General features: G+C 51.6%; 1 protein-coding gene across 3 annotated transcripts in view; it reads left to right on the top strand.

Annotated features, from left to right (window-relative positions):
- Positions 1–1593: 1593 nt before the first annotated feature.
- Positions 1594–24591, top strand: part of Adgra2 (adhesion G protein-coupled receptor A2) — a 38521-nt gene continuing 15523 nt past the window's right edge. For all 3 annotated transcript variants that reach the window (XM_076853890.1, XM_076853889.1, XM_076853888.1), the window contains exons 1-2: positions 1594–2267; positions 14061–14132. In XM_076853890.1, the coding sequence (XP_076710005.1) occupies positions 2005–2267; positions 14061–14132 (335 nt within the window). In that variant the 5' untranslated portion in view covers positions 1594–2004. The remainder of the gene's footprint in view (positions 2268–14060; positions 14133–24591) is intronic.

Here is a 24591-nt window from a genome sequence, read left to right as displayed (position 1 = left end):
ACAGAGAAGCTGTGTGACCCAGGCCAGAGGCCTTTCCTCCTCTTCTCCCTGAGCTTTCCTTGCAAGAACAGGAGGTCTGGATGGGCAGCCCCGCCTGTGGGCTGTGGCTCTGCTCGACCCTTTCCTGAGGAATGCAGTCTCAGCCAGGCTTTCCAGGGCTCCTGCTGGGGGAGTCCATTCCTCTTCTCCCTTCCTCCATTTGCAATCACTATTTATTTATCTTTGGAAGTTCAAGGAACCAGAGCCTGCAACTGGGAGAGACTTGTGGAGCCAGGGAGGGAGAGTGGAGAGGCCAGTGTCAGGTCCAGTGTCTGCTGCCAACCAGCAAGGGAGAGAAGCCACTTCCCTGCAAGGGGGTGGGAGACTTGGCTGGCAGGTCACAGTGGTACTAGAAAAGTAGAGCCAATATCATGAAAAGAAGTGGTCGCCTTAAGGAACACTTTGGTGATGCAGTAATGATTGGGGGACAGGAGTCCTGCCTCATCCTGGCAGCTGGCCTCTTGGCAGCAAAGACACCATTAAGTGACAGAAAGACCATCCTCTGTGGGGAAACTGAGGCAGTCACCCTGGGCCACTCTTCCCCTTTCCTTCTGTCTCCAGCCCCCTCTCCAGTTTGCACTGTAGTTCATCTCACACCCACAGGCACTTTTCACCCTCCTCCCCAGTCGTCCAGATCAGACCCTGCCCAAAGCTGTCCCCTCTCTCTCCTCCTTTTCCTGTCACAATTTATACTTATAGGAGGCAGATAGGACTCCATTTTGACCTCAGAGATATTATGAGTTATGTCCAAAGTCACACAGCTTATAAGAGACAGAGCTCACCCTAGACAGAGCTGAGCCTAGCTAGACCCATTGGAAGTCCTGTCTTACTGCACAGTGCTCGACCCACACTCTGGCACAGATCCCTATAACTCTTCTTCTCATTTTCCCCCTCCCCCTTCCCGCTCACACATACACCACACACACACACACACACACACACACACACACACACACACGGAGGTGGAAAGGGGAGGAGACCAGATCTAGCAGGATCTGCCTTGACCTTTGACCTCCTTTTAGCCTAATGACATGTACTCCCCGCTGGGTAAGGTCACTGCTCCAGGTCTAGGTCTGCTACCTCCTTGTTTCTGTCTTGTATTCTCCTGCAGTGACCCCAATAGGGCTGTGAGAGTGAGAGCCAACCTCCAGACTGGCCCATCATGTCAGAGGCCAGTGGAAACCTCAGAGTGGTGAGCAAAGTTCAACCCAAATCATGGAGCACCAGACATCTCAGGTCACATCACAGGTCAATGAAAGCCCCATACGCATAGGTCTGCAGGGTGCCTGGGAGGGTTTTGTGGAAAGTGATGGTGTTTGGTTTAGAAGTCTGAGACGAGTTGTAGAGAGGAAAGGTTCTAGCCCAGGGGAACGGGTGGGGAGGCAGAGGAGTCTTGGTTCAGGGCGGGCACAGGGAACACATGGGGGTCTCAAGCCAGCTCTTCAGCTCACACTGCAAAGAGGGCAGCTGCCTGGCTGAGCATCTGGAGGCGCTAGGGCCTCGCGGAGTGCCGAAGCGGGAGGGGAGAGCGCGGGGGCTGGCGGCGGCGGGAGCAGCACGGCGCCGAGCTGCCTCCATCCATGGCACGGAGTAGCGGCGGCAGCGGCGGCGGCAGGATCCCGGCGCGATCCGCTAGGTCCCAGCCCAACGCTGAGCGAGTAGGAGACGCGCAGCGGCCGGGCTTTCACCGGCCCAGGAGCTCTGCACTGAAACTTGGGCCGCGCCGCCGGGGGCTGCCCGAGCTGCGCTGACAGCCGCGCCCGCGTCCTCCCCGGCGGGGCGCTCGCCGGACATGCCCCCGGGGCGCGGCGGCGGGGACCCCAGGGCTTGCCTCCGCCCAGGGCCCCCCGCCCCGCCCTCGGGCGCCCTGGGCCCCCGCTGAGCACGCCTCCCGCACCGCCGGGTCCCTCCCGCCGGCTCGCAGCTTGGCCCCATCGCTGTGGGTCCCCGCGGGGCGATGGGTTGATGGGCGCCAGGGGACGCAGGATGCGGGGGGCGCCCGCGCGCCTCCTGCTGCCGCTGCTGCCGTGGCTGCTGCTCCTGGCGCCCGAGACTCAGGGCGCGCCCGGCTGCCCGGTCCCCATCCGCAGCTGCAAGTGCTCGGGGGAGCGGCCCAAGGGACTGAGCGGCGGCACCCCAAACCCGGGACGCAAGAGGGTGGTGTGCGGCGGCGGGGACCTTCCAGAGCCTCCGGAGCCTGGCCTTCTGCCAAACGGCACCGTTACCCTGTGAGTACCCTACACCACTGGCAAGAGCCGGGACGGGAGGACAAATGCAGGCCAGACGGGAGGAGGAGAAAGGGGGCCATTCCGCCACTTCAGAGACTCCAGGACAGGCCTAAGTCCAAGCGCTGAGCGGGAAAACTTGGAAAAGTAGGGGGAAAGTTGGAACTTCGGGGCCGCGGAGGGAGGAAGGGGCTTGTGCGGTCAGGTATGTCCCAGAGAGAGACACCGCGGGTCACCTGCACAGGTGAAGTGGGATGCACGCCGGCAGGACGTCCCTGCCCCTTGTTTCCAGCCTAGGTTAGTGTTAGGGAAAGCTTAGGATAGATGCCGCCCGCGGCCCAGTAGGTCCTTAAGATCGCAGCCTGTCTGGGGCGGTACTGCAGGAGCCTCCTGGGCTTTGGGGCGGTACTGCCTTCTCAAACTGAGGGTACTTGATCCGCTCCCCCGGCCTGCCAGCCCCGCTTCCAGCCCTTTTGCAGAGGGCAGGCGGGAGAATACACTCAGAAAATCCGTTCTTGGAATGCGGGCGCTCTGGTCTGAATGAGACCCAGGCGTCCCAATTCCTCTTGGGTCCCTTTCCCATTGAGTGCATATGTGTCGTGAGCTTGTGCAGGGTCCTGAGCGCCTGCCTGTTCTTTCCCTTCCCTGGAAATAAATGGAGATTTGGCTGTTTCTGATTGACTTTGCGCAAGGATTACGAAAAAAGAAGAGGGGAGGCGCATGCCTCCCAGACTCCTGTGATTCCCATCTCAACCAGGGACTCTTGCTTTACTGGCCACAAGCGCCGCTGCTCCACAATGTAAGCCCAAGCCTCCTCCGTGGGACCTTAAGTCTCTGCAACCGCAGGAGTATTTGCGACCCCTTCCCATCTTTGCGATTTCCTGCGCTGACCACGTGCTCATACCTCCACGCATGCCGTGGAGTTGAGGATTGGTCCGAGGTGCGGTCCCTTGCTTTCCCGTCCTGATCTAGCCTAAAAGCCGCTTCCCCTTTCCTGTCCTCCTGACCCCAGTGGCGACCGTTTCTCCACCACCCCTTGCTCGGGAGTTGGGGCTGGCTCTGTCTATTTGATTGTGTCCAGAACAATACAGTAACGCCTCTGGTTGGGTGAGTTCAGAGGCTGTCCGCTTCCTGACAGGACACAACTGGTCAGCCTGTGACGTTGGCCGCCTGGCCTGAGTTTTCCCCAGCTGGGGTGTGTGCATGCGTGTATGCCTTGGGGTGGAGGCAGTGTGTCTCTCCAATCCCAACTCGGGGATATGGCAATGCCAGAAAGGCACTAGTTGCTATATCCCAAACCCGGCACGCAAGAGGGTGGTGTGCGGCGGTATTTAAGGGTCCGCAGGCTGGGCATTCACCGGCCCCCTCAGTTCTGGAGAAGAATTGCTTGCTGTGTGGAATAGCTGGGCTGGTCTCAGTGTGAGGCGGAGCTGCACAATGATAATCAGTTCTGAGATTGAGATGGGGGCTGTGCACTAGCTCCTGTGGCTGAGTGCACTCACATATGTGGACCTTGTCTCTGTATGCCTGTTGGTGGGGATTAGGGAATCCTAACACAGCCAAAGCAGAAAGAAAGTGGGGGGAGGTCCAAAGGTGGTTTTGCAGTACATCTTAGAATGATTTTGCAAGTAATGCTTTCCAGCCATGGCTAATTCCCATTGCTGCCACTCCAAGGAGAGAGTGGGGTAAACCTTGGTGGGAATATATTGTGACAGAGTGACAGCAGATGCGACTCCTAGCATACCTTCCCATCTCCAACCCTCCCCAGAGGAAGGTTCCCCTCTTTCCTCCTAGGACACTGACCTGGCTGGTTGAAGACACTTTTCAAATGAACAGGGCCCACAAACCTGACTGCACATCCCCACAGGGACAATGGACAAGGCGGGCAAGAAAATTCCTTGAGAGCCCAATAACCCATCAGCCTGGGTGAGACTGAAACCCCAGCCAGACACATAATCCTGATCCTGGTGGTGCCCTCCTTGCCCCAGCTGGCTTCTGAAGGGAAAAGGGGACGAAAAAGTTCTTCTTCAGCAGAAGTAGGACAAGGATTCCTTCTCTTCTTCTTTTTTCTTTTTCTTAAATTTCTGCCGTACTGGAATTGAACTCAGGGGTGCTCTACCCCCCACATCCCCTGCACCGCCCTCCCCGCCCTTTTTAAACTAGGGGCATTCAACCACTGGGCCACATCCACAGCCCTATTTTGTATTTTATTTAGAGACAGGGTCTCACTGAGTTGCTTAGTGCCCCTCTTCTGCTGAGGCTGACCTTGAACTAGAGTTCCTCCTGTCTCAGCCTCCTGAGCCACTGGGATTACAGGTGTGCAGCCCTGTGCCAGGTACCAGGATGCAGGCCCCATAGAAGTGAAGGGCTGGGAAGGGGTTGCCACTTCTGCCTGGCAGCAGCAAAGCAAAAGACCAAAAAAAAAAAAAAAAAAAAAAAAGCAACAACAACAAAAATCATGGGAGACTCCATCATACTGCCACACCCTCCCAAACTCCTCTAATCTATTTTCCACACAAAATTTCCCTTTTGTCTTTTAGCTTGTCACCTGGTACAAACAAAAGACATAAGCCAATTGTTTTTGCATTGTGGCAATGTCCTCCCTCCCTAACATCCCCTACATTCCAACTTAGGACCCTTTCCTTTCCTCCAGAATGGGCCTGCAGGTAAGTCCCAGTCACAGGAGTCCTCAGGGACCTCAGGATTCTACCTTGGGAACCCTGACAGACACTTAGTGTTGGGACTCAAAGTGCCAGAGAAGGTCCTGTCTGCAAGGGGGCAGGCTCCCTTCTCAGTTCAGAGAGAGACTGAGGAGTGAACAGTCCTGTTTACCTCATTGGAAACCCTTCCTCCACCCTGTTATCTCTACTTCTGCCTGTTTTTGTAGACTCAGTGCCCCCTCTCCCCCACCCTTTGCTTTTTTTTTTTTTTTTTTCTTTCATGGACTTTCATTTGCAGTTTTCCAGGAAAGTGGAGCTTTTGGCTTCCTTCCTGATCCATCGGTCCCACCCCACCCCCAGTCTCACAGCTCAGTCTGCAGGGCAGCTGTGGGCACAAATCCTCTTGTCCAGAGTAGGAGCCTTCAAGGGCCGCTCCAGAGAGAGATGTCCCAGGGAGAACCTGGCTGTGGATAGGAGCCCACTGTGAGCCTCCCCTGACTCCTGGGCAGCAACTGAGGGCCTGCCCACTGGTTCTCGGCTCTGGAAATTAGGGGGAGGAGGAGAGGGGTCTGAGAATAAGGAATTCCAGGAAAGGACTGATAATAGATAACTCCAGAAGGAAATCTCCTATGCAGACCTCCCAGGGCATCTGAGCAGCCCCTCAGAAGACGCCAGCCAGTGTCATAAATTCCTACACTGTCTATACTGAAAAGGGTCTTTGAGATAAGCAAGTCCAGCCCCCACATCTTACAGCTTAGCACACTGAGGTTGGAGAGGGACGGGACCTGAATAATGGTCTCACAGCTTGCTGGAGTCAGCATCTGACCTAACCAGTTGGGCTCTCCTAGATTCCCTGTCAGATGAGGGCCTTGCTCTTCACTTACCTGGACTTGGGACACAAACAATGCTTTAAAATCCCAGGTTTTTCCAGGAGGACCAAAGACCTTTCAACCTGAGAACATTCCAGACTGGTGAGAAGGAGACAGGCGTGGACTGGGCAGTTCATGTTTCCTCAACTTGCTTAGCCTCCCATCGCAGGGGGTTTGCCCGCACTGGGGAGAAGGGGCAATCTGCCACAGATGTGCCCAGAGGTGGCTGTGTGCTTTTGCTGGGAGTTCGGTGGTCTTGGTGGGGAAGGATGGGAGATGGGTAAGGAGGCCACTTCATGGCCCTTGTGCAGTGCTTCCACCTCAGGGAGGTGGCTCTTGAGCAGTTCTGTCCTTTTGGACCTCCAGTTCTGGACTGGGACGCGGTCGCTGCAGCCACCAGGATCCAGTTAGGGGAATCTGGGGCAAAGTGTGCCAACTGCCATGCACACAGCCCAAGGGCAGGGGGAAGATGCTGGCTGGAGGGGCGGACCCAGCCATATTCCCCCACCCCCCTTCTCTTCCACCCTCTTTCCCCCATATGGTTCTCATAAGGTCTGGGCTCAGAGACAGCAGCCAGAGGAAGTGGCTGTGTACAGAGAGCTTTTGTGAGAGAGAGGAGGGGGAGGGGGAGAGAGGGAAGAGAAAGAAAAGGGGGAAGAGGCTGGAGACAGAGAAGGAGAGGGGAGGCTGGGAGACTCCTTCATACTGCCTTACCCTCTTGGGGTGCAGGGTCACAGTTCAAGCACCCCAGGTGGGCTCTTAGAGCCCCTTACCCCTCGCCTGTCTGAAGTGAGGGACCCAGAAGGATTCAAAGTATCTCCAGAATCTTCCCATCTATATGCTTGAGGGGCTAGAGGTACCAGCCCAGGTTCTAGGAGTTCTGTCATCTCCTCCTGTGGGGCCTTGGGAACCCCTGCCCTTAGGGCTCCCTCTGGTGTTAGGTTCTGTGATCCCATCTCAGAGCACTGGGCAGAGAGCAGAGCCCTCTGGGGTTTGCAGGTCCAGTCCTTATTGTAGCAGAGAGATTGGAGAGGCCATCATGCTGCATTCCAGAGTGTAATTCAGCTCCCAAAGGGTCCAGGACCCAGAATGGGTTATTTAGGACTGAAATATTCAGAATATGCACAAGAACCCAGCCACTCCTCAGTCCCAAGGAAGTCCCTTCCTGCTGGCTACTGTAGATCGCCCCTCAGTGACTGGGGAGGGGGAGTGGCGACTCTTAGCCCTGGGGTGAGTCTGAGAATATTCCCCCAAGGCATGGGCAAACCAGTGTAATTTGAACCTAACCATAGATTGACCCTTAAATTGGGGGTCATGTTTTTAAAGAGAGAGTGTTTCTAAGTTTATCCCACATGGGAGTCATTGGGATAAGAACTTTTTCTGAAGGAGAAAAAGTTCCAGCTACTTGTGAATGGATCCAGGTCCTTCCACTCAGAGGTGGGTTGGCTGCTCTCTTCACCAAAGCCCAGAGAGGGGAAGAAATTTCCTTAATGCCACACAGCCTGCCGCAGTACCCCTAACTCTTCTGTCAACCCTGAGGTACAGGCTGCCCAGGGAGGGAAGGGGAAAGGAGAGGAGCTGAGGGAAATGGCCCTGGACTGAGGGACCAGAAGGAAACTCTGGTGACCGCTAGGAAGGGCCGCTGAGAGGGGCTGTTTATTTTCCTTCCCCCAGCCCAGCCGCTGTGTTCTATTTAGAGCTCAGACACTGACAGGACGAAGCTGCCTCCTCCCCTTCCTCCCTCCTAGGGGTAGGGGGGGGCATCCTTCCCAAACTCCAGAACATTCCTTTGCTTTTAGGACTGGGCTATGGAGAGGGGAGGACATGGAGGGAAGAAAGCAGACAGACTGAAGTGAGCTAACCGGGCAGCCTCCCAGGACCCACTCCCCCAGCCTTAGCTCCCATATCCCTCTGGGAGCCAGGGAGGGCTCAGATGGGGGATCAAGGGGGTGTGCAAGATGGATGGGGCCAGGTGAGGGGCAGGGGAACCCATCTGTCACCGAGGAGCAGGCAAGGGGGGTGGAGAGGGAGAGTGTGGCCCGAGGAGGGAGTTCCAGCCTGCACCAAGGGCCAGACATCTTCCAGCTGGAAAGAGAGGGAAGGTCTAAGAGCCCCCTCCTCCCACTCCCTCCCCTCCCCCTGCCAGGGCTCCTTGTCTTGCTGGGAATTGTGTGGGGAGGGAGAAATGCTACGACTTAGGACTTCAGGAGACTCAGTCCAGGATGAGAAGGCTATCAAAGATGCGGAGGCGGGGGTGGCGGGGGTCCTACAGTCCAGACCCTTCTTTACTGAGCAGGAAATCCACAGAGAGGGGCTGACCTGTCCCAGGCCATGTAGTCCCAGTCAGACATCCACATCTAGAGCTCAGGGCTCCTGACTGAGAAGTCACCGCTGCAGGTGGAAATAAAGAAGCCACACCAACAAAAGGACTCAGGACTGATGAGATAGGACAGGGACTGGGGCACTCTGAAGCTTCTCAAGTCTGGGGTGGCTTTCCATCTCCTGACCCCCAAAGGTCCTTCTGCGGCAAGCAGCAGGGGCCCAGAGGCTCATAGCACTGGAGTTTCAAAGGGTCCAAAAAATAGCATTGGTCCTTTCTTTACTTGAGTCAGGTTGCTGAAACAGAAAAAGTTAGCAGACAAAGGAGATCAAGATGTTGTAGTACTGATAAAAGCTAGATTGCAGGACCTGGCTGAGAGGTTTAGCAGCGATGGGTTTAATCAGATTTTCCCACCCAGAGCGCATGCTCTACTACACCTGCCCTGGAAGGAGCAGAACCCACAGCACACGGCTCTACAGGCAGGAGATCCAGCTCCACACTGACCAATCAGAGACATTGTCCCTGGGGACAGAGCAGAGCGGATACACTAATTTCCTCCATGAGGATTACATGAGTCAGGGAAAAGGGGATCCCCCCAATAATGACCTAACAAGTACAAGTGACTTAGGGGGACCCCTGTACAAAATTACCGCACAGAGCATTTAAATCAGACTGACCCTGGGATTGTGAGACCTGTGGTCTCTCTACTTTGTATATCCAGGTAATTTATCCCCCTCTTCTAAAGGGACTTGGACAACTTGAAACAAATGTGACTCTTAAGGGAGCAGCATCACAAAGGGCTGGACCACCCAGCCAGGCTAGCATGGAAAAGGACAGATGCTCTCTTCTTGGAATGGGGGATGCATAGCTAGGTAGGGACTGAAGGTAGAAAGAAACTGTCCCCTGACTCAGGAGAACCTGGAACCCCTTCCCTCCACTCACTCAGCCAGTGCCTACTGTGTGTTCCAGCCTCTGCCAGGAGGTGAGAAACCTGCTCCCCGCCCTAATGAGCCCTACAGACACAGTAGGACCAAGATATAAGCTCACAAAACTGTGCAGGATCAGGGTTCCACATAGAACTTCTAGGGAGGAAAGGTTAAGGATCTAATTTATACATAGGTATAAAAAACGGATAACAGAATGATCCTTTCAGGTATATTTATGTCTGTATCTGTATGGCTGTATCTATCTATATCTACTCATGTGTGTGTGGTACTGGTGATTGAAGCCAGGGGTGCTCTATGACTGAGCTACATCCTCAGCCCTTTCTGTTTCTTATTTTGAGACAGGGGCATGCCAGTTGCTGAGGCTGGTCTTGAACTTACAAAGCTGCCTCAGCCTTCTGAGTAGCTGGAATTACAGGGGTGTGCCACCATGCCCAACCAGGTCCATTTATATTTTAAAAGAAGCCTACTGTCTTCACTCACTCAAAAGTTTGGCTCCTCAGTGCTGGAATTTTAGGCCATGTGTGGAGGAATTATTTAAGATGGGTTGGGAGTTACTACTGAACTACTGCAAATAGACACACACACACACACACACACACACACACACACACACACACACAGAGAGAGAGATGCAAATGTGTTCTACCCTCTTGGACACCTCTCCCTCCACCTAGGGAGGTTTGGGTTATGAATGAATGAAAGCTTTGGTGTGGATGGTTACAACAAACTGTATTCCTTATTCTCTAACAAGAGTGCTAGGACACCCCCCCCCCCTCTTGAAGACACACTCATCACCTCCCACTTTTTCTTATGTTTACTCCTCCAGATACCATCTCAAAGCTCAAGGTCAATCCTTCCCATCTAAGCCCCAGTTCCTTGGACCTACCTCCTCCCACCAAGATGGGGTGAAGATGCCCTTGTAGAGAGGGTAGATAAGAGTAAAGGACATAAGACCTTCCAAAGCAGCTAGGCTTGAGATAAGGAGACAAGCAGGAGTCACTGTAAGACTATTTTTCCTCTTGACCTTATCCTTGACTTTGGGCCCTACCTAGATGGCCCAACTTCTAGGCTGAGTTCAGGGGCATTCTCAGAGCTGGAGAGGAAGCCCCTACCTGGGTTCTTCTATTACCTGCAGGTATAATAGAAGTTTGGGGCCAATAGTTTGTTTGGGGCCAACTGGACAGGCTTCTAAGCAAGGCAAAGATGGTAGGGAAGTGCAGGAATAAGCAAGGCAACTTGCATGTCCTCTCAGACACTTATGTGGCTTGTAGTCAGGCTCAATAGACATGATGGGCAACCTCAAAGGGAAGGGAAACCACAGAAGGGCAGTCATTAGCCTGAGGGTGTGTGTTGAAGCCAAGCCTTCTGGGATTCACTTTGGAGATCCCGACATTTACATTTTAGAAGGAATGATTATTTTGTAGGTCTTTTTGATATCAGCAAGTAGACCAGCACCACCACCCCTCAGTGCTCATCTCTCTAAACACCACCAAGCCTCCGGCTGGAGGTGATAGAGCCTTCCCAGGCTTCAGGAACCTCGTGATGGCCTGGACCCTCTGCGGCTCTAGAGTCAAACTCCTGAGTGTACATCCCCAGATCCAGAGACATGGTTGTTTCATCTGGTTGGTTTAGGGAGGGGGGACTGACATGCACGACTCTTCCTGCACATGTGAGAAACGATTATTGCAGGCGCGTGCTGGCTCCATGCCCCACAGAGCATGCCCACGTGACTCCTGGAGGGTCACCTTTGATGTCGGGTGGTATCTGGTGAGTTCCTGCGGCTGCCCAGAGGCCACAGGGCTTCTCTGTAGACGCCAGCCACTCGCTCCTTTGGCCTCCAGTCTCATTAGTGGTAACTCTGCTTCTCTTCCCTAAAATAGGACCCCAGCTGGCAGACCATTCAGGAATGGACTTGGTGTGCCCCCTCTGTTTGGCCAGGTTTCAAACTCTGGAGTAGAGAACAGGGGACTCCAGGGACTAACCCTCCTTCCCATGGAAAACTTGCTTGAGGTTGGGGGTGGAAGGAGGAGGGAGGGCATGGGGCGGAGGGGGGCCGGAGAAACTGAAGATGCCTGTCTGGGAGAGCCAGGACTCTGTGGGGCCTGCAGGGTTAGTGCGGTTGGAAGGGGACCCGCCAGGCTGGCTCCCTCCGAGGCAGTAAGGCAAGAGGATGGTGCAGGCTGAGGAGGTATTTGTGTGAGGAAATTAAAGAGGATCCATGTTGACACTGTTTCTGGGACAGCTGGATGGAACTGTGGGACCTAAGCTCCCTCCTTGCTTTCCCAATTGTGTGACCACCCTGTCTGTCTTCTTCCCGTGAGACAGCCTAGAGCGGTGGGAACATTTTCCTTCCCATTGGATGAAGCTGGGTGGCATGTGTCCATCTACCCCTCTAATAGCCCTCTAACTGCCACTTTCCCATCTGCCCATAAAATTCCCAGACCCAGGGGCTTGGGGTGTAGCTCAGTGTAGAGCACCTGCCTAGCTTGCTCCAGGCCCTGGATTCCACCCCTAATACCACGAAAAAATAAAATCCCCAGACCCATGCACTTGAGAACTTAACCCACAAACACAGAGGTGGCCACTCTCTGGATAAGCCAAGTTTAAAATAAATTTTCTCAAACTGTTCCAGGTGGTAAAACCCAAAAGATCCAATTTTTGGTATTTGGGGACAGGCATCATGTAGCCATCTGCCTGCAGCCTGTTCGGGAGCTGGCATGCAGCTAGACAGGGGCCCACTGGAGAGAAGGATGAAATACTCTTTGCCTCTCTTTATGAGTGGGTCAGAGGGTGGGGTTCAGGGCCATGTTCTCTGCAGCAAGAAAAAAAATTGCATTTTAAGACTTTTAGAGCTAGAGTTTGTGCCAAGCGAGCCAAACCAAAGTGTGGGCTGCAACTGACCCTGACTCCTGTTTTGCCCTCTCCTAGTACACATAGAGGCTGCCTCAAGGAGGCACAGAGAGAAGTGGATCCAGCATACAGGAGACTGAGGCTCGGGTTAGAGAGTGGGGGTAGCATTTGACAGGGAGCTGACCTTGCAGCCAGGCCAATAAATAAGTTGTTCTGGGTCAGAGGCTCATCCTGGCTTGCCTCGGGATCTGGTCTCTAATTTTTCGCTCTGTCCACATGCCACCCCACAAAGGCACATGGGCACTTGTGATATGAGTGATCTAAATTGAGATGTGCTGGAGAAGAATACATCCCAGATTACAAAGACTACATACACACAAAATGGAAAATATTAATAATTTTGTAAATTGATTATATATCGAAATATAATATTTTGGATAAATTGTTTTAAATAAATATTTATTAAAGTTAATTTTTAAAAATTCACATTTTTTTTTTAGTTGTAGTTGAACACAATCCCTTTATTTTATTTATTTATTTTTATGCAGTGCTGAGAGTCAAACCCAGGGCCTTGCCAGTGCTAGGTGAGCGTTCTACCACTGAGCTACAACCCCAGCCCCTAAGGTTAATTTTTAATCTTTAAAAAATATGACTACAAGAAAATTTAAAATTACATATACAGCCCACATTGTATTTCTATGGGCCAGCTCTGATTTAAAGGATTTGATCTGAAAGAAGTTAGGACTGATAGCTGAAGGTCTGAAGAATGCAGGGAGTCCTCACCCCTAAAACCACCTCTGGACTACTCTGAACCCAGATTCCCGGGTTTTAATCTTGGGGACTTGGAAGTGGGAGAATATTTTTTAGTATTGTTTTTGATTCAATGATCTTTCAAAAAAAAAAAACAAAAAACCTTCCATTAAAAACTCTTGCCAGACACAGTGGGGCACACCTGTAAACCCAGTGACTCCGAGGCTGAGGCAGGCAGATTGCAACTTTGAGGGCAGCCTCAGTGACTTAGTAAGACCCTGCCTCAAAATAAAAAATAAAAAGGGCTGGGGATGTAGCTCAGTGGTGGAACACTCCTAGGTTAAATTCCCAGTACCACCCACAAAAAAATAAATAGATAAATAAACAAACAAATAAATAAACAAGAGCAGCCAGAAATCCCCTTACTACCTTCTTGATATGAATATGCTTTCTTGGTATATTCATCCACCCAGTTTCAGGAAACTAGGCGAATCTCTTTGACAGCTCCTTTTTGCCTGGTCCCTCTCCTCTTCCTTACTATCTCTCTAGGCTGCCCACTCAAGAGAGGGACTGAACCTCAGGACTTCAGGTCATTTCTCCATCAGTAAGAGCATAGGAAAGAAGGGAAACCCTTTTGCTGCAGTCCAGGGCAGGCGTGTTTGGGCTGAGAGGCTCATTAAAGCTTTCTAATAAGCAATTAAGTGGAGGGATGAGCCCTTTGGCTGGTCTGGCCCACCCTCCTCCTGGCAGGGAGTCTGGCAGAGAAAGACTGAGTGGGTGGGCGGAGATGAGACTGGGGGGGGGGTGCCTATTTCCTCCTCCCTTAAATAAAACTGAATAAACAAACAACTTAGAGGGGGCAGTGGCAAAGACTGAGGCCAGGGCTTCTTCCAGACCTAGGGCTCTGTCAGCTGTCTGCCAGGACTACAGGTAGACTTGGGGAGCAAGGGTACAGTGACAGTCCAGCCACTGGGCACTCAGGCCCTCTGAATTGGGGGCCTTGAGAGTCCAGAGTGGTCATCTATGGACAGGGTCCTCAGCTCTCAGGAGAGTGTGTTAGAGAACCCAAGAAGGGCATCCATCACGTCCAGACCTGCTGGGCTTCTTCCATCTGGAGCCAAGTCCTGTCCCAATTGATTCCACTCTGCTCTGGATGTTGCAGAGAAGGGATAACAGGGGAACTATGCGGTTCCAAAGTGGAAAGGGGAATCTGATTTCACACCCACTCAATCTACCTGCACAGAGAGAGTGGAAGGTTCTGTATCTGCCATGCACAACTCTAGGGGTCCCCATTTGCACAGAATGCAGCACGGCTCTAACAGCGAGCCTAGGACCCCAGGGCATCTGCACTTTCCAGTGTCTGACACCGTGTTCTATCTGTGTTCTCCCTGTCCCTTCAGGCTTCTGAGCAACAACAAGATCACTGGGCTCCGCAATGGATCTTTCTTGGGACTGTACCTGCTGGAGAAGTTGTAAGTGCTGGGCATAGTGGGGCAGGCATAGGGGATGCTGGCGCTGGGTGGAAGAGTCACTCTGGGGAGGATAAGGAATGCTGGTTACTGAATGACCCCAGAACCTGCATGGCCTGGTCCTGCCCAGGACTTGAGCACAGAGGACAGAGCAAGGGCTGGTCTGGTAGAGCAAGCAGCTCCTTCACCAGCATCAGCAGAGAGAATTCTCACTGGTCTAGGCAGGGATGGGGCTAAGCGAAGCTCATTAACGCTCTTTAATGAGCAATTAGCTGAGAGGACTGAGCCCTTGAGCTGGCCCCCTCCTCCCAGCTGGGGGCCCAGCGTGAAAGGGCTGAGGGAGACTTCATGTGACTGAGGCCTCTTTCCTTCTGAAAAACAAATCAACAAACAAAGCCCCAAGGGGGCAGAGTCCGGGGCTGAGGGTGGGGAAAGTTGATCATTTCTAAGCCTCCTCCCCCAGCCCTGCCTGGGTTTAAAGAGTCTAAAGCTGCATCAGCAGCAGTGTCCTTCAGGCTGCCTGTAGGTCCCCAAGAACCTCCTCCCAGGCCAAGGACCCTCGGGGTCTGGTGGCAGCCAGTAAAGTTACTGAGAAGGTGTTCAAGGCTATGGCAGATTGTGTGCGGAAGGAGTGGGGAATGAAGAAGGCCCAGCCCCTCAGCCACACCGAGGTGTTCCTAAGGGCCTGGGTTGGGTGGGATAAGTCCCTGGTGGGACACCTGGCTCAGCCACTTAACCTGCCAGATGAGGGGCTTATACTAACTGCTCCAGATTCCCTGTTCTGTTATCAGGCTCTGGGAACCTCAGCCTGTACTATGGCTTTGGGTTCTTGTTCCCTTCACAGAAGTGAACTGCACCTCCTGTCTCTCCTGGAGACTGATTTTTGCTTTCTCTCCAACCCACAACCTCCTCTTCCATCTCTCTCCCCTCTTGTGAGGCATTCCAAATTCCTCCAACAGGGCAGGGTCCTTGGCCCTCCTCTACTACTCTTTTGCCTGAAAACTTTGGGTCAGTGCAAAGGGAGATACAAAAGAAGGTGTTCTAGAAAGTTCCACATTCTAGTGGAGACCACAGACAACGCCATAGACATTAGCATTAAGTAGGTTGGGATTTCTTTCTGTCAAGTTCAAAGGAGGCACCAGAAAAGGCTGGGGTGTTCAAGCGTAATGGAGATGCAGTTTCTACAGGGCATGGAGTTTAGATCTCTAACATGATGGCTGTCTTGGGAAGTAGCCTCTATCCCACCCAGCTCACAGTGGAAGGGAAAGCTTTGTGCTCAAACTCCCACTCTCCAGGCTAGGAGGGAGCTGGATGACCTAGCAGGGACGGTGGGAGAGAAAGGGGGCCAAGTCCACATTCAGAGCAGAAAATTGCCATCTGGGGCAGGCTGGGGGCCAGAAAGAGTCTTGGGAGGTGACGGTGGGTACATGCACAGTTCTGAACCCAAGTCCCTCTGACCAGCTGCTCTGAAGCAGTATGATATTGACAAGGACAAAGGGCTGCCTCCGAGTTGTTATATCAAGCTTCACTGGTTGCCAGTAAATTGGGAATGTTTTTATCCTCCCACAAACCCTTAAGCATTTGGGAGCTGGATCCTCCCTTAGAGGGTCCTTCAGGGGTCTTCTGGAGGAAGTGAACTATAGCTGCCCCTCCAACCCTTTGCCCGGAGGGCCAGACCTGGCTCAAAGTTCCTCTACCTTCTCAGCACCAGCCAGTGAGTGCTGCTTTGAGTCTCAGGTGGCCACAATTCTTCCCTTCCCATTCATTCACTGCAATCTGTTTCCTACTCCTATCCTTCAATCTGACCAGGATATCTTTTTTTTTTTTAAATGAAAATGAAAAGATAGTTCCTCTCCTTCCCAACCATGCAATGTACTGAATTAGGTTCCTCTCCTCGGCCAGCACCCAGCACCGTAGACCCAGGAGACCACACAGCAGGAGCATTCAAAGCATGGGAAGGGATCAGAAACCTGGGAGGACAATCAAGAGACTCCTGAGAGCATCTGTCTCAATGCTGAGCCATGGGAAGTGGGAGGAGTGCGGGCATGAGAAAGGGCAGTAGAGCCAGAATTCCCAACTCAGATCTAGGGGTTTAACCTCAAGTTATGAATCCCTTCATTCATTTTACAGATGTTTGAGGAGCCCCCTCTGTGAGCTAAGCTCTGTTCCAGGCATTGGGTGCCTTCCCATTGCCACTTACCCTCTACCGATAGGACCCAGGAAACAGCGAATAAGTGTATCATATTGTAGGGCATGCGTACAAAGAAAAACAAAGCAGGGTAAGGGGGATAGAAAGCAAAGGCACAGGGATGCTGCTTTACGTAGTGAGGACAAGGAAGACTTGCTGTTAAGGTGATCGGGACCTGAAGGGATAGAAGCCAGGTAGCTATCTGGAAGGAGGGATGGAGAGAACAGCCATCGTGAAGCCCCTTGGGTCCTGGTGAGCCTGAAAAACAGAAGGACAAGTTAGGTACGGTAGCACACATCTGGAGTCCCAGTTACCTGGGAGGCTGAGGCAGGAAGACTGCTTGAATCCAGGAGTTTAAGGCCAGCTTGGGCCCTAGAGGGGGATGGAAATGGAGCTCATTGAAGGAGTACTTGCCTAGCTCAAGCGAGACCCTAGCCTCAATCCCCAGCACTGCAAAAAAAGAAAGAGAGAGAGAGAAAGAAAGAGAAAGAAGCACAGTGTGAGTGGGCAGACAGCAAGGGAGGAAGTGGTGGCATCAAAGTCAGGGTGATCAGAAATGGGCATGGGCTCAGGTGTAGGGCCTTAGTTTCCTCTCTGTGAAAACACAGGAACGGGGCAGTGGGTAGGGTGATGATCTGTAAGGAGTATTATTGGTTTAAAATCCTGTGACCCTTGGATGTGTATGATATCCACATTGCTGCTTAGAAGGTTCAGAGCCCAGATGTGGATGGGGCCAGGCTTTCAGAAGAGGGGCTCTGGGCAGGGGGTGTGTTGTACCACCGTAGGGATGAAGGAGCTGAGTCTGCAACCTGGCTGATTGCCTCCTTACTGATTTTACATCCATCTATATATACATATACACATACACACATGCACGCGCATACATACACATGTGTTTTAAGGAATTGGCTCACATGATCATGGGGACTGGCAAATCAGGAGTTGCCACAATTTTGAGGCAATATTTTTTGTCCAAGAAACTGCAGTTTTCCCTCTTGAAGCTTTCAACTGATCATCAACTTCCATTGTCAAAGACAGTCTTTAAGAATAATTATGCCTGGCCCAGTGGCACACTCCCATAATCCCAGTGGCTCAGGAGACTGAGGCAGGAGGATCACTAGTTCAAAGCTAGCCTCAGCAATTTAGTGAGGCCCTAAGCAACTCAGTGAGACCCTGTCTCTAAATAAAATGCAAAATAGGGCTGGGGATGTGGCTCAGTGGTTGAGTGCCCCTGAATTCAATCCCCAGTACCCCCCCCCCCAAAAAAAGAATAATCACTTTTATTTAATTCAACTAATTGTAGGTGTTCCCACATCTACAAAATACCTTCACAGCAAAATACCTTTACAGATTAGTGGGTTTGGTTTTGTTTGTTGTATGTGTATGTGTACTAGGGATTGAACCCAAGGTGCTTAACAACCGAGAGCCACATTCCCCCTTTTTAAAATATTTTTTTTATTTTGAGACAAGGTCTCACAAAGTTGTTTAGGGCCTCACCAAATTGCTGAGGCTGGCTTTGAACCTACAATCCTCCTGCCTCAGTCTCCTGAGCTGCTGGGATTACAAGCATGCACCACCTTGCCTGGCCTTTTAAAATTTTTTTTTATTTTGAGACAGTTAAATTGCTGAGGCTGGCCTTGAAATTGTGATCCTCCTGCTTCAGCCTCCTGAGTCATTGGGATTCTGGGCATGCCTGGCTTTTGTTTTTATGAGATGGCATCTTGCCATGTTGCCCAGGCTGGCCTCAAACTCCTGAGCTCAAGTTGTCCTCCTGCCTCAGCCTCCCGAGTAGCTGGGACTAGCTGGATTCGTGCTTTACTAAACCAGTGAGTACTGTAGCCTGGCCAAGTTGTCACACAAACCGACCCATCACAACCACCATCCCAGAGAGGGAAATGAGGCCCTGAATAACACAGACTCTGTGCCCAGCTTCTGGAGATGCTGAGACAAATGGGGCCTAGGAATTTTTTTTTTACAGTTTGCAGGCGATTCTCATGCTCATCCGGGGTTGGGAGCCAGTGGACCAGATGACCCCTAGACTGTGGGCCTATTCATCACAAATAAGATGCCACAGCCTGGTGTGTAGCTGATGCTCAGGAAACACTGATCTCTCTGTCCTGTCAGGCTTAGATGTCTAGGCTTGGGCAGGGGAGACCATAGCAGCTTAACATACCACAGTCCACAAGCAGCATGTCTCATGGGAGAGCTGGGATCTAATCTAATAATTAAAATAATAGATTCAAACTGCTCCATGAGGTGCCCACATGGCACAGAGTACCTCAAGCTTTTTTTTTTTTTAAACTGGGGACTGAAGGGGGGGCGGGGGGGGCATTCCACCACTGAGTTACATCCCTAGCCCCCCCCCCCCGCTTTTTTTTTTTTTTTTTTTTTTTTTTTTTTATCCCTAGCCCTTTTTTATTTTTTATTTTGAGACAGACTCTCCTGAAGTTGCCTAGGAGGACCTTGAACTTGAAACCCTCCTGGCTCGGCCTCCTGAGAGGCTGGGATTACAGATACTGTTAGGCCTTAGAGAATGGGTCAGGTGTGCATGTGTGTGTGAGGCAGCACCTTGATGGCCAAGAGTGGGCAGTAGATCTACAGGATGTCTGTTTTTGCAATGCAGGTCCCTGACTGAAGCTGGGGAAGAATGTAGGCAGGTGATGGTGACAATTGTGTGAGCGCAGGCAGGAAGGCAGGGGGAGGGAGATGGTGGATGTACAGTGGGACTATCTGGGAGGATCTTATAAGAGGATCCCATTCCAGAGAGGCTAGGGGTGCAGATGGGTGGACCCATCTCTATCAGCTGGGAAAGATGTAACAGAAAACCTGAAATAGAGCCTATCAGAGGCTGTTAGCGGCCGAAGGGCCCAGAAATGCATGAGGCCCTTCCCTGAGCCCTTCTATCTATATCCCACTACCTCATAGTCTGTTTAAGCCTGTGTGTTGCCCAGAAGATTTCTGGGGTAGGGAGGCTTGGGAGTGAATCCTGCTTCTGTTGTTTACTCTCTGGGTGCCTTTCCAAGCCTCAGGTTACTGGCCTGGAAAATGGGACTATGAATGACTCCCCGACAGTGCCCCAGACAGCCTGAGCATTCAGTAAATGGCAGTTCCCTGCCTCTCTGAAGAATTCCAAGTTGCAAGGTGTTGCCTGGCCACCTGTCCTTTGCAGAGCTATCCAGACTTTTCCAGCCTTGTGCACTTGTACAAGCAGTTAGGTATGTCAGTGCTCCCCCCACCCCTGGGAGTGCTGGGGAATCCAACCCAGAGCCTCACAAAGGCTAGGCCAGCACACCACTACACAAATACCCCCCAGCCAGAAATGTGAGTACTTAAAGTAGGCCGTGACTCATTCCTCTTGTCCCTCCTCAGTCCGGATCCTCCACCAAGCACATACAATGGGGAGCAAGCCACCAGAAGACTTTTAAAGGGGTCTGAGGGTGTCCTGGTCACAGTGAGATGCCCCTAGACTACGAATCAAGGAGGCCACAGTTCAGAAAGCTGCCAGAAGAGTCCAAGGTAGCTAGGTAGCAATGCTCTAGAGGATGTGGATCTGTGTGGACACAGGCCCCCAGAGGCTGATGCAGAGGCTGGAGGAAAGGGCCTGGTGAGGGAGGCTGGTCAGCCCCGGGATGATTTGTCATTGCCTAATGAGATTAATGAGCCCCGGGGGCTGGTATGCAGCGGGTGCTGGGGCGCTCATTAGAAGCAGATGCTCATGGGAATGAAGGCAAGTGGGGGCGTGGGGTGGAGGGCGGGCACACTCACACGCCAGGTGGTTTCCATTAATCTGTGGGCGGAGCCAAGGGTGAGGCCTGGGGCTCTGTCCCTCCCTCTAGTTCCCATCCCCACCAAACCGGGGAGGAATGCCACACAGAAGCTGGGGCTCAACTGATGTTCATGGAGGAAGGTCGACAGGTTCTAGGACAGCCCTGTTGTTGCTGGGGGAGCCCCAGTGTACGTGCTGAATACATACCTGTTGGTTGACATCAGAGACAAGAGCCCCCGCCCCGCCCCCTGCAGATTGGGGGATGGGAGTGAGGCTGGGACCATCCTGTTCCTTGGGCCCCAGAGTCTCTCTTTCTCCTCTCCCCAGACAACCTCTATACCTGCAGGGGTGTTCTGGCTCTCTTCACAGCAGCCCACACTTTCTAAAGAACCCTGGAAATCTCCTAGGGCCCATGGCAAGCTGCTCTGTGGCCTCCAAACCTATAATTTGGTTTTCAAACCCACAAGCAGGGAGGTCTGTGGGGGCCAGAGGGAGCCAATTTGGTGCTGCCCCATCCTGAGTGAACATGGGTACACACACAAACACACACACACACACACACACACACACACCATTAACTCACTCTTAACAGCTCTAATGGGGTATCATTTATATACCATAAACTTCACCCATTTAAAGTACACAATTCAATGTTTTTTAGTATATTTTACAGAATTGTGTAATCATCTCCATAATCTAATTTTAGAACATTTTCATCATCCTTGAAAAGAACCCTTGAATCATTAGCCGTCACTCCCCATTCCTCCACCGGCTATTCCCCAGCACTAAGCAACCACTAATCTACTCTCTGTCTCTATAGATTTGCTTATTACAGACATTTCATATAAATGGAATCATATAATATGTTAAATTTTTAAAATTGGACTCTTGCACTCAGCATAATATTTTCCAGATTCATCCGTGTTTTAGCAGGTATCAGCACTTCATCCCTCTTTATGGCCTAATAATATGCCATTTGAATAGTCCACTGGCTGTTGACCCATTTATCAGTTGGCTGACATCAGTTGATTGACATTTGAGTGCTTTCTTCTTTGGGGCTATTATGAATAATGCTGCTAGGAACTTTCATCTACTGGGGTTTTTGTTTATTAATTTTATTTTGTTTTGATAATGCTGGGGGGTTGAACCCAGGGCCTAGAGCTTGTGAGGCCAAGTGATCTGCCACTGAACTATACCCCCAGCCCATCTACTGGTTCTTATGTGGATATTTGTTCTCTTCTCTTGGATGTATACCTAAGAAACAGAAGTGCTGGGTCATATGGTTACTACAATTGTCAAACCATTTTCTAAAGTGGATGTTCCATCTCCGCATACCACAGCCTCATCGATACTTGCTATTTGTCCTCCCCTCCACTTTTTTTGCAGTACTGGGATGGGATTGAACTCAGGACTCAAGAATGCCAGTATGGGGTTCAACTGAGCTACATCCCCAGCTCTTTTTACTTATTCTTTTTTAATTTTTAAAAAATTTAGACAGGGTCTCACTAAATTGCTGAGGCTGGCCTTAAACTTGTGATCCTTGGCCTCCCTGAGTAGCTGGGATTATAGGTGTGCATCACCACATCACAACTGTCTTTTTTATTATAGTCATTTTAGTGGATGAAGTGGCATCTTATTGTGATTTTGATTTGCAGTTCTCTTACAACTAAGTGATGTTGAGCCTCTTCTCATGTGTTTATGGCCATCTCTATGTCTTATGCTGCACAGGCTGGCCTTGAACTCCTGGGCTCCAGCAATCCTCTTGCCTCAACCTCGAAAGTATCTGGAACTACAGGCTTACATTACCACATGAGTTCTTTGAAGAAATGTTTTTTAATCATTTGCCCTTTTTCTTTTCAGCTGGGTCATTTGTCTTTTTTTTTTTTTTTTTGTCTTTTTTAAAATATCTATTGTTTTAGTTGTAGATGGACATAATATCTTTATTTTATTTATTTATGTGGTGCTGAGGATCGAACCCAATGCCTCACACATGCTAGCAAATGCTCTATCACTGAGCCCCAGCCCCAGCCCCGGGTCATTTGTCTTTATTATTGAGTTGTAATCTTTTAAAATCCCAAGAAGTATTATACATGTAACTCTATAATCCCTTTCAGGAGTGATGGTGTCCTTTGAGATTTTTCAGGAGATCAAAGTCACAATCCCTTTTGGATAGAAGTTCCTGATCAGATATCTAATTTGCAAACATTTTCTCTCATTCTGTGGTTGGCTTCTACTTTTTTGAAGGTATCCTTTAAGGTATAAACGTTTTTTATTTTTTTTATGCCTAATTTATCTTCCATTTTATTGCTTGTGCTCATACACTGACGCTTACATGTTCCAGTTCCCAAGCTGCTATTTTCCTAAGAAGGGCAGAGGGTGTTATTGTTCCCAGGAACTCTCCCTTCAAGTCTACCTTAGGGCATTCTCCTCCACGTGACACAGATACATGGATGGAGTGTGCCTGGTGTCCAGGGAGAGGGAACATAGACCAGGTAGAGCGGAGGGTAAACTTAACCCATGCTGCATCTTTCCAAGAACAGGGCTCTGAGGAAGCAGCCAAAGCATAAGAGATTCCACATCATAGAAACATTTGTGTGTCCTTGGACTGGCTACTTTATCCTTGTGACCTCACCTAAGAAACGAAGGGATCAGTTTAGACAATCCAGAGCAAGGGTCCTTAACATGGGTTCCACAGTGTTAGGCAGGCTGCATTTTTGGGATAGGACTCCAGGGCCTTCATCAGATTTTCCAAAGGATACACTAACAAGAAATGTTCAGAATAACTAGTCAGTCTGGGCCTTGCAGACCCCAAAAAACATCCAGATTCTGTGGTCACGTTTCCTTCTGTCCCTCAGGGTACATACAGCCTCAGAGTTGCTTCCCGAACGCTGAGGAACCAGGAGGTATCAGTTGCCATAGGGCCCACGGGGATGTCAGAACTTAGCCCAGAGAGCAACCCCTAGCTTGTCCCCCCAAGACCAGGAGAGGAGCACTCCGGGGGACTGCCTTGGTCACCCCTGAAGCCACTTTCCAGGCAGACGTTGGGCAAGAGGGAAAGAATGCCAACACTTGGTGGAAGCTCCCCTCTCAGAGAGGCCCCACATGGCTCGCTCAGGCTGCAGGAAATCGGGGGCAGGAAGAGGGGCTGGGGCCTGAGGGGCCCCCTTGCTCCCATCTGCAGAGCATCAGTGGGGCAGGCGGGTGGGGGTTCACAGGGGGGCCTGGGGAGGAAATGAGAATAAACACAAGTGAGCAGAGAGGGAAGGGGCGGGAGGGGGGGCTGCGGCCTCAGCCCCTTGGCAGCCCATGAAGGGAAGTGACACAATGAGGAATGTGTTTCCCTCGGCCCGTCCCGCATGGGGGTGGGAGGCAGAGCCCTGAGAATCGCCAGACCCCAACAGGGGCCAAGGGGCACGTGCTGGAACAACACCGGAGGGGTGGGTTGTGAGGGTGGGGGCCTGGGCAGTAAAACAGTGGGGGGTGGACAGGCAGTAAGGGCAACACTGCGCCAGGCCAGCAGGGTGCTTACACTGCCTGTGTCACTTCCACTCCGCCCCTGCGCCGCATGCAGTGTCTGATAGGGCCTGTCCCTTGCACATTCCTCATGGGTGCCCAGCACTGGGGGCACCTTCCCGGAGCTCCAGCTTCCTCCAGGAAGCTGGTCCCTTCCTGTGGCTTTCTCTTTTTTCTTAAGGGGACTCAGGATTATGGAGGAGGCTGAGTCCTTCATGTGAGAGGGAACTGTGATATGAGGTGCCCTGGCCATGTTCCTCTCCCCCCACCACTGGAACTGTGCACAAACAAGCCCCCTAATGGGACAGCACCTCCCTTCCCTGGACACCCATTTCCTCTTGCCCAGGAGGGAACTGGCTCAGTTAACTCCCTCCTGTCCATAATCCAGACAGGTTCTGAGGCTTTGGCAGGCAGAACCAAGACCACCTCCACCCTGCGCCTGTGTCTGGGCTGGAGGGCTGCAGGGCCTTGGATGGCAGGTTGACCTGAGCTCTCTCTTGTAATCTGTGTGTTTCTGTGCCCTGGTGACGTTGTGGTTGCTCCAGGAGTCACCTACTCACTCTCTGCCTCCTGATCTCCTGGGCACTTGGGTGAGGGCAGAGAGGATGTTGGAACATGGGCAGTGATCAGGAAGGCTCTGAAAGTGCTCTGCGGGCCTCAACCTGGTTTGAGTTGGGCAGGAAAGACCTGGTTGGCCCTTGTGTTGGTTGGTGATGACCACTGGTCCTTTAGGCATCTCTCTTCCTGGCCGTGCCCAGCGTGGAGAACTGGGTAAGGAAGAAAGCCTGTGAGTCAGCATTGAACTTAGTCCTCACTGGTCCCCCCAAGAGCCCAGAGGCCCACCAGGGCAGAAAACATTTGCTTATCCACCAGCTACCCTCCCCTGTTCCTTGGAGCAATCTATCTGCAAGGATACAATAATTATAAAATACCCCCTGATGGCCAGGCTCAAGAAGATTGTACATTTGTGTAGCAATTTTCAAAAGACTCTTAGC

This window comes from Callospermophilus lateralis, chromosome 4 (genome assembly GCF_048772815.1).
Source record: "Callospermophilus lateralis isolate mCalLat2 chromosome 4, mCalLat2.hap1, whole genome shotgun sequence".
Classification (NCBI taxonomy): domain Eukaryota; kingdom Metazoa; phylum Chordata; class Mammalia; order Rodentia; family Sciuridae; genus Callospermophilus; species Callospermophilus lateralis.
This window is presented reverse-complemented; position numbering and strand designations above follow the sequence as displayed.